At 26.4% G+C, this 19,123-nt stretch overlaps 2 protein-coding genes across 2 annotated transcripts; one reads left to right on the top strand and one right to left on the bottom strand.

The window, feature by feature from the left end:
• Positions 1–2,871: 2,871 nt before the first annotated feature.
• LOC132937081 (uncharacterized) lies at positions 2,872–9,035 on the bottom strand. Its single transcript, XM_061003909.1, has 6 exons — positions 8,773–9,035; positions 4,976–5,274; positions 4,651–4,895; positions 4,515–4,596; positions 3,540–3,665; positions 2,872–3,477 (listed from the first exon to the last, which is right to left on the bottom strand). Exons 2-6 carry the CDS (start codon positions 5,267–5,269, stop codon positions 2,974–2,976), a joined length of 1,251 nt encoding a protein of 416 aa, XP_060859892.1. The 5' UTR covers positions 5,270–5,274; positions 8,773–9,035; the 3' UTR covers positions 2,872–2,973.
• A 2,782-nt stretch (positions 9,036–11,817) lies between these two features.
• LOC132938004 (lysine-specific demethylase 4A-like) lies at positions 11,818–18,478 on the top strand. The gene is made up of 15 exons (XM_061004660.1): positions 11,818–11,943; positions 12,045–12,134; positions 12,197–12,415; positions 12,509–12,693; positions 12,762–12,915; positions 13,000–13,310; positions 13,370–13,590; positions 14,770–15,474; positions 16,077–16,198; positions 16,374–16,610; positions 16,829–16,975; positions 17,056–17,229; positions 17,293–17,451; positions 18,223–18,321; positions 18,389–18,478. The coding sequence occupies exons 1-15, from the start codon at positions 11,818–11,820 to the stop codon at positions 18,476–18,478; spliced, it is 3,039 nt and encodes a 1,012-aa protein (XP_060860643.1).
• The last annotated feature ends 645 nt before the right edge of the window (positions 18,479–19,123 follow it).

Genomic DNA, 19,123 nt, shown 5'->3' with positions numbered 1-19,123 from the left:
TTAAAGTGAAGTTTATTTAAGAAATGTGATTAAGATGTATAAATAAATATAATAAATTATTACAAACTACAAATATAATTATTTATTTACAACACTTAAACTAGATTGCTTAAAATACATTATTAAATTTGCTTTAAGTTGAATAATATTCTATCATAGTGCAAAAAACTGAAAATGTGCATTTTCTCATTATTTAATTTAAATCAAAATCCAAATATTAATTCAGGTACCATAAACTTATAAAATACATAATGTAAAATTATAATACAAATATTTTACAATATATTTTGGAATCAATAATTCAACGGTAAAAGTTTTGATTTGAATTGTACTAATATATTTTTTGTTTTACTTACTAAAGAAATCATATAATAAAAGCTATAACCAAGACATGGGATATTTGTATGATATTATGTATGTAAAAATCTATTAGGTTACCATGGTTACATAATTAATAATAATGTTTAAATTAATTATACACTTTGACAAAGACTTTTGGATATTTAGATGAAAATTTAGATGATTTAATATTTTTCTATTTTCAGTTTTAAATTTTTGTTACACATTACATTTAGATTTTCATTTTATAATACATTTTACAACAAGTCAAGCATATTTAAATACATTAAAAAAAATTTTAAAAGTAATATATTTTGCCAGAACTTGGAGAATACTATTCAGTATACTATGTTGACCTTCACATTTTGTTACCTAATAAAATTATTGAATAAGCAAAGATTATAAAAACTATGACAAAGATTCATGCATGTTTTATGCCTCTGAACTTGTCTTCATAAATAATAGAATGAACATTTAAACAACCTTCATGAATACTAATTAATTAATTTAATAACAATAAATATTTACTTAAATATAAAGGATGTAAGAACTATACTAAATACTAACAAATGCATTTTTTTTTGTATCTAATTTTTTATTACTTTATTACCGTACACTAATGTAATTTAATGTAACCTAAAAAAAATATTGATTAAGCGAAGATTATTTTAACTATGACAAATATTCATGCATATTTTATGATTCTGAACTTGTCTTAAAAATAAACAGAACATTATTACATAATTACAAAATATTTATTGGTATATAATATTCACTTTAAGGATATAATAGCTGAAAAAAAATAAGCCAATATCATAAAAGCAAGAACCTTAAACATGTTTGATAAAAATTCTTTTTTATGTAACTTACACATTTAATTGTATAACTTCACTGTACTCAAATCAAGTTATCACAATCATTGATGAAGCTAAGATTATTAAAACTATGACAACGATTCAAGCATATTTAAATGCATTTGAACTAGTCTTAAAAGTAATATATGACAGAACTTAGGGAGTACTATACAGTATACTAAGCTATATTATAATTATATTTATATTTAATTGTTAGCACTTTAGTATAGTACACCAATATAATATAATGTTACCACCAAAATTAATTGATTAAGTTAAGATTATTAAAACTATGACAAAAGCTTATGCATATGTTATGCCTCTGAGCTTGTCTTAATATATAATATAAAGAATATATGCCTTCATAAATACTTATGAAATTTTATGTTACATCTTAAAATTATTTATTAAGCTTAGATTAATATAACTATGACAAAGATTCATGCATATTTTATGCCTCTAAACTTGTCTTAATTAATAATAGATATCATGTATACAACCTTCATGAATGCTAAAGAATTCATTTAATACTAATAAAAACATTTTTTTTTTTTTCTAATTATTTATTTTTAGAAGTTTATAACTGAACGCAAATATAATGAAATCGCGTACAATTGATTTAAATTATGAGATTGATTAATTTAGGGATATTTATATGCGTTTGAAGTATTGTTCAAAGTATTTGTAATCAGAGCAAAAAAATACTTTTCTATGTCATAACTTATGTTATGTATTTTAAATATTTACTTTACAAATGTAATAGCTCATAAACAATGAACAAAGTATACTACCAAGAAAAACTAAATCATAATTGTTTTTTAACTGCATATGATAATATTTACAAATTTAGTTTAAAAACCCAAAATATATTATTAATTAAGATAAGATTATTTAAGCTATGACAAAGATTTGAGCATATTTATATGCCTCTAATCTTGTCTTAAAAGTAATTGCAGTGAACGTGTGAAAAAATAGTCTTCAGTATAGTAACTTATCTTTTACACTTTCTTAAAAGCAATTCAAATATTTCTACTCATAACTATAATATAATTATTAGTATTAATTGAATAATTTTAAATTAAAACTAAAAATAAATAAATAATTACTTTTAAAACTGAGAATTATAGAAAGCTATTATATACTTTTTTATATAACTTTTATTGATTTTATAACTTATAAAATGTAATTTTATTTTATATAAACATTACATTTTTAAAAGATGCAAATTCAGTTGTCTTAATTTGGATTCAACAAAAACTATAAAACCATGACAACAATGAATGCATATTATTTATATATCTGTAAATGGCCATTAATTTGATTTTGACTGGAAATTGAATATTTGTATTACTTAGATTCATGGTTGAAATATATTAGAAGATCATGAATATCAAACAATAAATTACTTTTATATAAGTAGAAACTAACTACTCTTAGCAATTAATTTTAACATTATTGCATTATTTCATTATTTGATTTAAATATTACAATCAGTCATTGTATAATTTAAGTAAGTCATTAAATTGAATTGCTTTTTGTATTCCAAAATCTATCAAACTTTTTTAATCTCGTTTTTAAATGTACTCCTTTTTTTAATAATTTATAAAAAAAAAAAATAGTGGTCTAATTTCTAATATTTTAATAAATAATACGGTCTCCTAATTGATGCTACTTAAAAGTTATTAAAAAAAAAACTTAATGAAAAATTATTTTTAAATTATGAAACTGGAACTTATAAGTATTAAATTGATAACTTACTTTTAAATAAGTTGTATAAATTTTAATCTTTGTTTTGTGTATCCCCACTGTTATTAGGGTTATCGTTATGAATTGCCGCTAACATTGATTCTATGTTCAAATATTCCGTTTTGTTTTCCACATTTGCATTGTCTTCATCAACTTCTATCTCAACACTGTCTGGTGTTTCTCGGTCAGTTACTTCCTGTTCAGGCAAGGCTGTATCTTTTTCAACTGAGTTTTTTTGTGCATGCTCAGGTTTTTTTTTCGATTTGACTACTGTTACAGTCTTATCTTCTTGAGAGATTTCAGTTTCTTCTCCTTTGCCTGCATTTTCTGTTCCTTCTTCTTGTTCAACATTTGCAGATCCTTCAGTGGGGATATTGTCATTCAATATCATATCCGTGTCGACAGTGCCTTTATTGTTATCCTGTTCTGGGTCTACGTCCAGAGGCGCTTCAGCTTGCTGATTATTTTCTTGAGTCTTGGATGGTTCCAGTTTCATAACATTGGTTGTAATCGGACGAAAATCTTCTGTTTCTGTTTCCTAAAATAAAACAAAATAATTAGGTCAAAAATATTTGTTAAAATATTTGATTTTTCATTTACTCCATTTGAGGTTGATGGAGTGGTCTGATTATGGTCTTTCCAAATGTGATCAAGGCAATTATTTCGACTATCAAATGATTTAGAACATACTTGACATCTAAAAATTTGTTTCTTCTGTTGTGGTACCTAAATTAAATATTTCATATAATTAAAATTATATATATTAAGAGATCAAATCAAAATTGTGTCTCATATTATTAACTGCATTTATAATAATAGTAAATGAGTTACATAAAATTTATATTGAAAGAAATTCTTTTACAATTAAGAGGACATCAACACATTTTTTTTCACCCTCACCCACAAGCAACATAACAAATTTTATGTTAACAATAATGATCATTATCATATTAATAACTAAAATTAGAGTGAAATTATCACATACAAAATTTGAAGGTAAGATTATTATTTAGGGTTTTTATTATTATTTACATTTTAGAGTAAGTTATGATTATTTTAAGTTGTACTTAAATTTACTTTTTTAAAATACTCACAGCTAGTTTTAAAATTAAAATTTAATAAAAAACCTATGAAATGCACTTGATAAGAATCTTACCTTCAAATATTATAAGAGGTCATTTTGCTCTAATTTTAGAAATTAATTTGATTATGATAATTATTTTGAACGTAAAATTTGTTATATTGTGGATTGGTCTGGAAGAAAAAAAAAATACGCTGACATACTCTTAAAAGTCAATAAATAAAAACATTAATACTTTAATAATATGTTTTTAAATAATGTTCGTATGGAAAAAAATTGGATATTTATAATGAAAATTTGCCTTTGTAACACGGTAACGTAGTTATGATGCATAATCCAATTTAGTGTAGTTAACAGCATTAACATATATGATAATTGAAAATAGTGAAAAAGTGAAAACGTAGTACTGATAAATGTGTTAACTAAATTAAAACATGTACTACAAAAATATTTATTAATATAGTAAAAGATCATATATTTTTTCTAATTCTTACCGGAGTTAATGCTTTAGCCATTGCTTGATTAAATATAGGTTTTTCAGGCTCCTTTTTGTTCGTATGAGTGCCCATGTGGAATCTAAAATTAAAGTATTAATAATAACTTTAAAATAATATTAAATAATGTACATACTGAACATGACCAAGCACTTTCGATTGGAATGTACAAAAGCCACATTTGTATATTTTCGTTTTTTTAGCGCTTTCTTGTTGTGTTGCTGGTAGTTGTTGTTGATGTTTCTGATGCTGCTGTTGTGTTTTTAACGATTTTAATGGAGTTTGGACTGGAGTAACTACGGCAGCAGTAGTCAGACCACTAGGTACTGTATGCTGATCTTTTTCTATTTGTTTCTCTGCCTTTGAGTATCCATTGTCAATCTAAGTAAAAGTTAATAGTTATTTTTTTATACAACAACCTAATAACATGTACCTTGTTTCTAATGAAGTTCTATCCTTACCTCAACACCCTTAAAAACCTGATCAGGAGGCAATATTCCATATTTCTTTTGTATATATGACAACATTGCATTTTTAACAAGTTTCAGATCATTTTCCAACTTGTCCATATGAGTCAAAAGTGATGTACAATTCTTGCACATGTGATCCGCAGGAGTGACAATAACCACAACTTCATCTCCAATAAGCTGAGCAATTTTTTCTGGGTATGATACATAGCTATGTGGTGTAATGCTTGAACACACCCGTGTACGTTCACCGTACAATTTTCTATCACAAAGAAAACAGACACTCATCGTATCTAGAAAAAAAATTTAATTTTCTAAGTTATATATGATTACTAATTTTACTATAGTTAATAGAATATTAAGAATATTATTAGAAATATAATATACATTAAAAATTTTACTTCATAATACTATAATAGTTATTTACCGACAATGTAATACTATCTAAATCAAATATCATAGTTAAGTACAAACCAATATCAATTAGATACCTACTTGAGTATGAGAAGGTTGTGTTACAAATATAAAATTGAAATCTAAATATTAACCCAAGATAGCACATACCTAAAATATTCACAAGAATACACGGACGCAGTGTTTCTTTAAAACATTTAAAGCAAAATTAAGTTTGATACTACCTATTTAATAATAAAATTTAATTTATATTGTCATATCTTAATAATAGAGCACAAATTTGTATGCACAGAAGAATATCGCAATATGTCTTAGATGCCTAGGTGTAATATGCAATTCATGAAAATATGAGGAAAATTAAACTATACAACTACCTACATTGCTTTTTTTTAAGTATTAATTTATATAAATATACATTATAAATAATAATATTACAAGTGAGGAGGGAAGTAATCAGTTGATGAATTGGTCTATTAAATCAATTAGTTTAGTAGGTCACCTGTTTTAGATTCAGAGTGTTGAGTTGTCAGGTAATGTATATGAATAAAGTAAGAGAATGGTGTGGGATTCTGGAGTGTAGGTAGTGTTATAATTGACTATGGTTAGGTGGTTTAATTTCTATTTTAAAGGCTTTGTGTAAATTCATTTATGATGTACCAGGGAACTTGAGGCTAAAATAATTTATAAATATAAAATTTTTGACATAACATCATATAGAAGGCTAGGATATTTGAAAATAAAATTCAAATTTAATTAGGTATTTTAATTATTATGAATTTTGATTTAAAAAGTTTTAAACGAGGTTATAAATAGGTAATTGATAATTAGTAGTTATTACCTGCTATACCACAAATAGTACATATATTACATCAAGGGTCGGCAGCCCATCGCACGCATGTGGCCCTCATTATAAATATATGTAGCCCACGTATAAATAATTTATAACTTGTATAAGAATCATGAACTGAGGTGGTATGGCCTGAAAACTGCGGATTAAAATGTTGACATTTCAAACACTGACATTTGTTGTCCCTATCTCCCATGTGTTTAATATAACAAATTAAATGCCAGACAGAACACATTTAGCTTAAAAATTAGAGTAAATTTAATTGACCTGTTATAAAATTTAAATTTTATATTATTATCTAGGCAATCTTAACGACTTTTTAATATATTTTAATTTTAAAGCGAGTTATGACTAATTTAAGATGTACAAACAATTTACAAATTTAAAATACTTATAACTTGCTTTAAAATTAAAATTTAATATAAAAAACCCGTACATGTGAAAGATGGAGACAACATATGCGGGCACAATGTCTTCTTAATCAAACATAATTCTAAAAACTTGGTCTTTTAGACCAATGAGCATGTGTTCTAGGGTAAAAATTTATTAGTGATGAATTATTGAAAATTGTCAAATGCCTTAGAATTTTGAGAAATTCCAGTTCAAATTTAGATTGAAATTAATTACTAGGTACTTGAATCTACTACTGATTCAAACATTTAAGGCAAAATTAAGTTTGATACTATTTAAATATAAATTTTAATTTATATTAACATTTCTTATTAATAGATCACAAATTTGGATGTACAGAAGAATATCGCAATATGTTTTAGATGCCTAGGTTTATTAACTTCAATGCTAATATTAAATCAACTTAATATGTTACATAATTTAGGTTAAATAACAGCTGAAAACTGCGGATTAAAATGTTATTTAAATGTAGATACCTTGATAAATTAATTAACCCAATAAACTCTACATAGGTATTATTAAAATAATTTTAAACCATTATCAACATAATATGATAACTAAGAAGTTATAGGTATACTATAATTATTAATGTTGATAAATATATAGGTAGTTCAAAATAACTTCATAAATACCTAAGATAGTTTATTTAGATAGTTAACTTCAGTGCTTATTTTAAATCAACTTAGAATGTTACATAATTAAGGTTGAATTACAGTTGAAATTCTTAAAAAAAAAAAACTATTTGGAATTGAAAGTGATACGCTGTAAATGGCACGTTGTGTATCATTTATATGTTATTTTTCCAGTGGCCCGTTACAGATCCATCCCGCCGGCCTAAAAATTGATAAGCGTTCTATGCGTAAAATTATATTTTTAAATAAACCATCGGATACTTTCGCCCTGTAATAATCAAAAGTTTGAAATTCTCTTGCAAAGACTGTATGTACTTTGTATAGATTATAATAACAGACATTAAGTTATAAACATATAGTCTGTTTGACTGTGTAACATCCAAAATTATTTTACACAATCTTGTTTTTATATTGATTATTATTAAGCTGTCAGCTGTATAACCAATTAAGTATATTCTAATAATGCATTTTATTATTTTAATATATTTTAGTACAGAGGATCTTTACGTTCAACAAATACATACAAATAATTTAACTACTCTGTTGGATTTTAAAATTGATAAAAGTATTTAAGTACCTACAGTTATTAATTTTAATATAAATATTTAATTTAAAATTATAAGACATTTTTCAAATTACTGTGTTAAATGTTAGCTTTTAAAAAAGGTAGGTACAATTTTCTAAGTTTATATGAAAAAAAAGTACCTAACTAATTTTTAACTAATTTTTGTTATGTAGGTACTTTTATTTTTTAATTAACATGTAACTTTTAGAGGTGAAAGAAAAAAATAAAGGTAAATCTTAACATTTAACTTACATTTTTCTATTTTAACTTAACTTAATGAGTTAAAAAAAAATAGTTAACTTGCCACAACTTGAATATTATACATATAGTTATAGAATATTAAACCTTCATAATTATATTAGTGAAAACAAGGTATGTAGGTACTTGTATTACTATTTACCTATTTTAATATTATATTATAAGACATAATATTATAGGATCCCAAACACTTATAAATTTGTCTCGGTAATAAATGTGCATTTTTATCTAATATTAAAAAAATTTTACTTTTATTTAGTAAGTATAAAACAAGACAATATTATAAAATATGTTGAGCGTATAAACGTTGTCCTACATTTATTGATTATTTATTTTTGGGGTTATTTCCACCATTGTACACTAATTAGGTACCGACATACTTTTTATGAGTAGTGATTAGTTATTACAAAATACGTTGTACCTAGTTTCAACACAAGCGACGAGACAATAAATCACAACTATTTACTATTGATTTATTTGTTTTATTTAACATGTAGGTACCTATATAGTTTAATTTTAGTTCATATCCACAGCCACTTAAATCCTAAATAATAAACATCATCACGCGTCATCGAGGTATGTTTTCGATTTTATTTGTCTGAGAGAGTGCGGAGAGCTATTGACCATGCCGTGTGTATATGAAAAAACTATTAACTATACATACTTGTACAAATTGCTTTTCCGTCAGTCTTATAATCGATGATGTTTCAGTATTGGAAGTGAGTTCAGTCTAATCTACCTAGAAGTTCTGCGACTGACCGACATTCATGACACGACACGTCACAGATTATAGCAACATTACAATATAGCCACTCGAACCTCAAAATATATTATACGCCATGAAATCTTAAACAAGGCCATCACACGCCGAAGCGTGCTACCGAGCGAGATGCTAACAGCGTCGAAAAACGTAAAAAAATATAGTTATTCGAGAGGATTAAGTAAGTACTCAGTAATAACTACCTATTACAACAAAATTACAATTTTTATCATGAATAAATTAACATGCATGTTAGCTTGATAACACTATGCATACAATAATTGTGTTAAATGTTCCCCAGACTTGGAATAAACGCTTAAATGTTGTAGGTACGCTTTAATAATAATCTACATTATACGTTTTATATTATTTTTTCCATGTCTTAGAAACATGCGTGACGATAGCGAAAAGCACGAATTAATAAAATATATTAATAATTTTTGTAAATATTTAGGTTATAATACACACTATGTTTTTCTTTTTGTATAATTAAATAATTTCTATAATTGTGTTATTGTAATACATATGTATTTGTAATAATAAAAACATAAAAATCAGTTTTTCTATAAATGTATATGTTTTTTTATTCATTTCAGATTATTGGGAAAAAATAACATGCAACCGATATGTCCCAATAAAGCGGAGTCGACTGTATATGAAAAAAAACTACTTACATTATTATTGAATAAATATTTTAAAAAAATATACTATCCGTGATTCGTCCATCCATCCATATTCATATCGTACTAAATTGAAAAATAAAAAACAAAAAAAATTAACGTAATATTATAATTTATATTTTATAATACTCTTGTCGCACAATAATTATCAACAAGGATGATGTAGTAACCTTGGCGGTAAGACAAGAAGTTACGAACAATTTTAAGGCCATGAAAAATTCTAGACTCATTAACATTGACCGCCCGAGAGTGTCGCTTCTATAATATTCTATGCCAGTGGCCAGTAACGTTCATGGCAAAATAAATAGGTACCTATATCAGCATCAATACGAGACGTAGTAAGGATAGCGCCTCCCACCCTGCTCAAACTAGTCTTAGTTCGCCTCATTTCATTGGCTATTAAATTACCAAACAATGGTGAACCTGTGCTGCTTATAGACAGGGCGTGGAGTGGTCGGCGAAGACGATGTGCATCAACAAGTTGCTGACATAGGTACCTAACTCTTTTGTCGTGATACGTATTATGGTATGTTGGTACCCTAATCGTCTCGTCGTATTCTGTTGGAAACTTGGAAGTTTGACGTTGGACACAAAATTATCACAAGTGGTAAAGACAACGGTCTTCCGAGTTCGTTGTTGGTTCGTTGCCAGTCCGTTGGTAGATGGTTTAAGTTTTCGTTGAAACCGCGATAGATCTATAGTTACCTAATCGTTCGATTTTAATCAATCCACCAAACGACACTACTATCAGGTATTGCGTTTGACTGATGAGTGAGTCCGTGTGATGGATTGAAAGAAAATTGAATACAGTTGATTTATGGCGCTTAAATTGTAAATCTCTATATTGATACCTATATCTCCGGCAAATCAGTAAGTTTTCGAATGTGTTAGATTTTTTTTTTAAATCTGATACTGGGATATTTGTTTATAGCTTTACTTAATAAAAATACAAATGGAAATTGAATACTTGTCTATATATTATATAAAAATGAATGAATGTCCATCCGTCTGTCTGTCCTTTATGTATTCTTGAGCGGCTGGACCGATTTTGATGAAATTTTTTGGGTGCGTTTGAGTGTTTCCCGGGATGATTTAGATTCTCAATTAGACCCGGTAGGTCCAACCCGGGGCGGTGCTCAAACAGGGATTTTGAGATTTACAATGGTAATTTCTGTTTATAAATGGTTATTATGGGTTATAGGAGAAATAATTAGTATTTACTATTTATTGGTTGCCATTGGTTAATCGAGCAGATCAGGCACAAGCTTGCATCAAATCAAATTTTCGCACATTGCCTACTAAGGTGGCTGAATTGCGCTTTTTCCGATATTCAACGTAGTGAGTTACATCCAAAATGAGTTGAACAATCATAATTTTATTGAGTGTTGTCATTTTCACAGTCAATGAATTACGCAGGATCAGCTGGTTAATATAAAGTAAAGTAATCTTAATGAAAGCTATCATAGAATAACTGTTAAGGCGCCCTGTTCTAATGTAATTTTGTACAGAAAAATATGCTCTACGAGAATAATGATCCAGTTCTTTAAAATCAACCAAATTTGATATTTTTTTTTAAAACTAATACAGGGTTATATTCTGCAGACCGCATGAAACTCCGTTTTTCAATATTTTTAACCATATACTTTAGAATACGTCTTCAAAATTAATACTATTTTAAGCGTTTTTTATGAATTATATTGTTCCATTATTTGAAATAAAATTAAAAATTGGAGATTGATGCGGCATGTAGGAAGTTTTCTTATTTCAGATAAAAGAATTGTTATCAAAATCCAACAATTCCACAAGGCTTGAGAACTATTCCCGTGATGTAATTTTTTTCGAGTATTTAATTAAGGTCGCAACTAAAATATAAAATTTAATTTTCAATTTTTATAGAATTGTAGAAAACTGATACCTGGCCCTTAAATACTAATTTTTTTCAAACTTCTACTGATTTAAAAAGATGCCACACTAAATTTGCTGGTTTTCACCAATTGATAGTAAATATAGTCATGTAACTATATAATTAAGAAATTATTTTTTAAGAGTTTTTTTTAAAAAAATGAAATAAAATATGATGTTTTATTAGTATCATTATTACTATTAGTATTTACCATCAGATATTCAAAACACTACAATATATTCATTTCAATCATTATAATATTTTGGATTGAAAATTTAGTTTTTATAATATGATTAATAAATTCAAATTTAGTTGTACTTAAAACATGCTGATATTAATAATAATTTATTTATAATTTTAGAGAAGATGTATTCTGATAAAGATACATATGAAATCATGGTTTTCAGACCAACTTTGACAGAATTTAAAAATTTTAGTAGCTATATTGAGCGGATGGAGAAACATGGTGCTCACAGGGCTGGATTGGCAAAAGTATTATATTATAAAATTGTTACATTTTTATATCAATTTCAGATTTTATTGTTACAATTCTACCTTATTTTTCTTCTAAATATGTAATAATAATCTTGTAGGTTATCCCACCACCTGAATGGAGAGCAAGAAGAATGAGTTATTATGAAGATGATATTATGAGTTTGAAAATTCCAGCTCCAATCAGTCAAGTACTACGTTAATGTACTTAGTTTTTAATAAAACAAGTCCACTAATTATTATTTTGATTTAGGTTGCACAAGGTAATCAAGGACTTTATCAACAACTTTATGTACAAAACAAACCTATGACAGTATCCGATTATAAAATATTAGCAGAATCTGATGAATTTAAGACACCTGACTACTTTAATTATGATGATCTTGAAAGAAAATTTTGGAAAAATATTATTTATAAACCCCCATTGTATGGTGCAGATGTATCTGGATCTATTATGGATAAAGATGTTGGTGTAAGTATTAGATTTATAAATGTAAAAACTATAATTTATTTTATCTCAACTGTATATGTAAATTAAGTAAATATTGTTTTAAATTAAATGAAGGTTTGGAATATTAACACATTGGATACAATATTAGATTATGTAATTGAAGATTATGGTGTTAGAACTGAAGGTGTCAATACAGCTTATTTGTATTTTGGTATGTGGAAATCCTCATTTGCTTGGCAGACTGAAGACATGAACTTGTATAGTATATACTATATACATGAAGGATATCCAAAGACATGGTAAGATTATTCTTACATTTTATTATTATACATTATAATCATATATTATATATTTTATTTCACTTAAGGTATACCATACCTCCAGAACATGGTCACCACTTTGAAAGTTTGGCTACTGACTTTTTTCCAACTGAAGCTTCAAACTGCCCTGCTTTTCTCAAACATAAAACGACTGTAATATCTCCTGATATTTTGAAACAAAATTCTATACCATTTAATAAAGTAAATAATTAATTAGTTATTTTAAGCTTGATTATTAGTAGGTAATTTTGATTTTTTTATGATTAATATTATTGTTTGTTATAGATCACACAAAAGCGAGGTGAATTTATCATAACATTCCCCTTAGGATATCATTTGGGGTTTGACCATGGATTCAATATGGTGGAATGCACTAATTTTGCATCACCACGTTGGGTCGAGTATGGGAAAAGAGCTTCACAATGTGATTGCCGTAAAGAAGTGAAAATTTGTATGGATACATTTGTTAAACGTATACAACCCGAAAAATATGAATTATGGCTTGAAAAAAATAACATTGGTCCTCATCCAAAAGATACTTCTGCTACTCTAGAAGCTCCTTTAACTAGTAAATCTAACATATTATGCAACAAGAAGTAAGTTAGTTTTCATTATCCAAATAAAAGTTTTTAAATTTGGTTTTTTTATGCTACAGCAATACAAGTATTCCAAAACATAATATTAAAGCTGGTAGAAAACGTTGTCATGAAACACTTCCATCAGATTCTGATTTGCCTAAATATACAACATATGCAAATAAAGCTATAGATGTACCAAGTGTACAAAAGTTAGATAAAAAAGAATATGAAGATGAGCCGCTTAATGACAAACAGAAAGAAGTAATGGAAAATATATTGCTAAAAGCTGATGAAATAGGTAGGTAACATATAAATTGCTCTTGTTGCCATAGGCAGTCCTACAGGTGCAGCCTCTGCAGCCTGTGCTGCACTTAACATTTCAACCACCGCTTTATTTTATTGGTTGAAATCATATAATTATTCATAACTCATAAGTTGGATATTTTATAATTTATATATCTTTGTTTTTTCACAATCTATTGTTCTGATCATAAACTTAGTTGTTAGTTGCAGTGTTAGGTAGTAACATAACGAAAATTACAAATTACTGTAACGAAATTATTGTAGTAGGAGTTATATTTTATTTTAATTAATGCAATTGTAACGAAATTTCTTTCAAAAGTTATTTCTATGGAGTAACATGTTATTTTCCATGTTAATAAAATAAGTTATGAATGTAGAGTGCATGACATAAACTAAGGGTTAGGATATTCGAGAAAAATTAAAAATCTATAAAATGTATTTACTATTTTAAAAGTTTTAGGTAATAATGATGAATATTATTATGAAAGATGCAGGAATTCTAAGCATTTTATTCATGCGTATTACATTAATTTATTATCAATATAGTGTACCTACATAATCAATGGCTTACATATACTACTATACAATTTATATATAATAACTAATAGTATACCTACTACTTATTATATTCTTTATGGACTGAATTTAACGTTAAATTTTAAAAAAGTAACTATTCGTTACGCATTAATTTTTGAATGAAAAAGTAACATATAATGTGATAAAAATTATGTCGGGTAACGCGAATGTAATTAAGGTAAAAATATTTATTGTAATGGGTAACATAATTGAGTTTCTTATCGAAAGTAATTTACCCAACACTGGATAGTTTTTAGCTCATAGTACTGATGATCAAACCAGGATTAAGGGGAGGAAGACCCTAGGCTAACAGTGGTATTTATATAGTCACTTTCACATCTATAATTATCATATGAAAAAAAACGAAGTTCGGAGAAAAAGAAATTACTAGTTTACTAGTTTCAATAATTATATAATAATTATAATAGTCAAAAGTAAATTATGGTTCATTGATACTCAGTTAATCTAACTTCGTACACATTCCTGATACCCCTAACATTTAGAAATTAGCCATCTATGCTGCACCTGATGTAAAATCCTGGGACCGCCTATGCGCTGTTGCTTCAATGATTATTTTTAATTAAATTGTTATTTTTAGATGTCACAGAAGTATCATATAATAATGGAAAATCTAGACTTTTGAATAAAAATCATTCAGTCTTGGAAGAAATAACATTTACAAGTGGTCCTGGTTATTGTAATGGTTCAGATAAAAGAAGTGGCAAGCAAATTAAGTATACAAGACTAGAAACAATAAAGAATCCCGAATTTAAGAATAAGAAAAATTCTAAATCAACTGAGAAAAATGTTGTTGCTTCTGATCAAACTATTAACCGTACAGGTTCGACAATAATTAGCTTCAAAGAGAACGATCATAGTATTGAAAAAGTAATGACTATATCACCTATAAGTGTCGAGAGTCTCAATTCTATGAATATTAATAGAATTACAGAAGAGTCTCGGATGAATAAATGTATTAATAAGAGTATTAAAGATTCAACAGTTTTTGACAAAACCTTAAACAATGATCATTTATTATCTAAAAAATGTGACAGTGTTAATGATAACACACATTTAAATGTGGTTGTGACTAAATCATTACCACCAAGTAAATTGGAAAAATCACGTAGTTCATCTGTCACTATTTCGAAAACCCACATGATTTTAAAAAATCAACCATCTAATATGACATCAATATTTATGACTCAAACTAAAAAAAAAATAGATTTGGAATCAACACGGAATTTTTTTCAACCAACTCTTGGACCTATGCAGAGTAAGGAAGAAAAACATGAAATTGATGGTAAGTATCAGTTAATTTCTTTTCTACTTATATTGAAACAATCATCAAATATTAAATTTAAATTTTTTAATGTGTAAGTTAATATCAACATTTAAAAATATAGTAGAATATGCTTATAACGATGTTAACGGGACTCATTGAATCAGATTGTTTTATCCAAACTTTGTTATATCCGGATGACAAAAACATACTGCACGTGAGACATAAAACCAACCATATACATGACTGAGAATTGTAGTATCTGATGTTGTATAAAGCATTGTAATAAGTTCTACTGTACAATATAATATTATGTATGATACTAGTAATATTGGTTAAAATATGAATACTAATACTATGATAGCATTATTTTAATTTTATTTAAATAATTTAATTTTATGTTTTTACCATACTCTATTCAACATAAAACCTAACCTTGGAGACGAAAAGTTTAGTTTTGGGTAACGGTCAGGTCAACACTTGTTTGTCACTCCTACGAGTCAAACATCTGTACGCCTGCTGTGATTAAAAACCACACGTTTGTGCATAAGTTGGCCGCCAAGGTTACTTGTTATGTTGAATAGAATATAAGTATCTATTTAAATAGAAATTTTTATTCACAGGTATACAAAATAATATAAGTGATATGGTTAACTGCTCATTTGAGGTTGAGCGACTGTATAACATTTATAGAAGTATGGATGGCCCACATTGTTCAATATGTATGATGTTAAATCATAAAAAGGTAATAGAAAATACATATGTTTCCAATAAATCACTTGTACCTACTTATAAAAATGTAGATTCAGCATTATTATCAAAATATGATTGTTGCTCACACCAATATACGTTTTAAGAATATAATTTATTTTGTAAAAACAATATTTAAAAATCATAATATATTTTTAATGTTTGAATAGTTAACTTTCAACTTGGATTGGCAAATCATGGCAAAATCTTTCGTGTTACCCACCTTGAATAAGCCCACCATAGTATTATTTTTACAAGCACTTTCTGGCAGTGATGAGATTTTAAAGGAAAAACTCATAAGATGTGAAAAATGTTTTTTGACCGTTCATGAAGTGTGTTATGGCATAACTATAGACACAAGTAGTCATTGGTTGTGTGATCGATGCATGAAAAATCCTAGGCTTGTAGTAAGTGTATTATAAATTAATAAATAATCTATGGTTGCAAAAGTCTCAACTTAAATAATAATTTTCAAGTCAAATGAATACTCGTTTGACTCAAGAATTTATTTATTTTTGTTTTGTTATAGTTTCATAGATTAATCTGTATACATAAAATATATTTAATTTTTCAAAAATAGTTTATAATAAAATATTAATGTGTATTCAAATGTATGTACCTATAGGCTTGTGTATACTGTCCATTGAAAGGTGGTGCTCTAAAAGAATTTAAAATCAATGAATGGTCACATGTTGAATGTCATCTTTTTGTACACGGCAGTAGTCCATTAACTACCAACACTTTTTCCACATACTTTTTAACTAACCAAAAGGTATATTATGGGTTCATTCTTAAGTTGTATTTTTTATACCTAAAATTTGCAACATTTTAAATGCATTAAATATTTTACAGTGTGTAATATGCAATTTAACATCTGGTAATTGTTTTCGTTGCTCCGGAAGCAGTTGCTGTGCACAGTTCCATATTTCTTGTGGAATATTTGCTGGATATGCTTATCAAATTCACCAAAAGAGGAACCATATTACTTTAATCCATTGCAATAATCATTCATATATTCCAGATAAAGTAAGTTATTCTTCATATTGCTTAATATGTTAGTTATTTTATGGTGGATGTTTGTATTTTTAGAACAAGATAGTTCACATAAATCAAAAAGTATGGGCAAGACACTTGCAACATAAAAGGATCTCTGTATGTCGAATAGTAAAAATTGATAAAACTCCTTTAGGTATTGTGAAATTCAGTGATGGTACAATATCAGACAATATTAAACTAAAAGATATTAAGGTAGTCTTGTTTGTTTTACTTTTTGTATATTATTATCTTTAGGTAGTAGCCTCTTATATTATATCCAAAATTTACAGATACCTAAAAAATAAAATGTTGTGCCATCAAAATCCAACTTATACTTTTTTTTAGAATAAGAACACACCAGATTTACGTAGCAAAATCGGTTTTGCCTGTGGCCGCCTGGTGAGTTCTTGTTCTAAAAAGCGTGTAGATGTATGCAAAATCATATGTTGTATTTTGATGACACAACATTTTATTTTTTAAATTCTCTAAATAATCATTCAATCTATTAACTTAAACCTGAAACTAACTGAATAACATAATTTTTTTTTAGACATAATATACATTTTAATTTTTTTAATTTATTTAATTACTGATATTGCTTATATGTTTCTTATGTTATTCAATTATTTGGAAATATTCCAGAATCATAACAAAAGTACCATTGATATAAATAACAGAAATCACTAGTTGTACTAACAAATATGTTATTAAATTGATTTTGTATTTTATGGTAAAGATTGAATTAAAAGAAAAAATATTAAAATGCTAATATTCTAATACCAAATTAATCAACCTGATTCTTTGGAGCTTATTTCTTTTAAAATGCATTTTATGTCTGTCTTTTTAATGTTTGCCTTTTTTTATTAACTTCAGTTAAGAAAATTATAACACTTGATGTAAATAATATACTCCTTACAACATAATTAATATACTCTAATATTCATAAATAAATATAATTTTTTTTTATTGTAATTATTTTTTTAGAACTATGCAAATAATTTTCCACCCATTGACAAAATAATACATTTAAAATCTGGCGACAAAGGTTTATTCCTGGGTTTAAATTATAAGCACATATATTCAGTAAGTATAATTTATCATATTACATTTAACTTGAATAACTTTAAATTAATGTTAGTGTATATATCAGGTGGAATATAAAGATGGTGCATTTGGTTTTCTACTTCCTCATGATATATACATTTTTGATAAACAAATTTATAGCAGTCTACAATGGTAAGCTAAATGGGTTAGCTACATATCAAAAATAAAATAAAATAATTGATGTTTTATAAGTATGTTTACTTACTTCATTAACTATTTCATTATTAGAAATTTTAAGAATATAATATATATATATTTTTTAATCAATTTGTAACCTATAATTATTCATGCTATAAATTGTACGCATAATGATAGTAAAACATAATATTATATTATAATACATTATAATATGATGATTATAGTTCGGGAGTTATTGGAGTTGCATATTATTCTATAATATGCTCTTGGTTTATAGATGACTATTAATTTAACGACAATAGTTTGATTTGGAATTTGGAATTTTTATAAATATTTATTAAATTTTCTTGCATATTTTACAATATTTTTCGTACATAATTACATGCATATTTGTATACTTTTTCATTTTTAGCTCCTATTACTTCCGAACCCTAATTATACTTTTATTTTTACTATTTTATTATAATTGTATAATATATTAATTTATATAAAATAATAAAAAAAACTGATTTAAAACGTTTATTTTATAATAGGTACAATCATTGGTTATAAACTTATAAATACTAGTGTTATTATAATTTATATTTTACTAACTGATCCCGTGCACTTCGTTACCCGTCAAATATACAAACTGTATATGACT

This window comes from Metopolophium dirhodum, chromosome 1, assembly GCF_019925205.1.
Source record: "Metopolophium dirhodum isolate CAU chromosome 1, ASM1992520v1, whole genome shotgun sequence".
Classification (NCBI taxonomy): domain Eukaryota; kingdom Metazoa; phylum Arthropoda; class Insecta; order Hemiptera; family Aphididae; genus Metopolophium; species Metopolophium dirhodum.
Note: the sequence above shows the minus strand (reverse complement) of the source record. Positions and strands in the feature narration are given on the sequence as shown.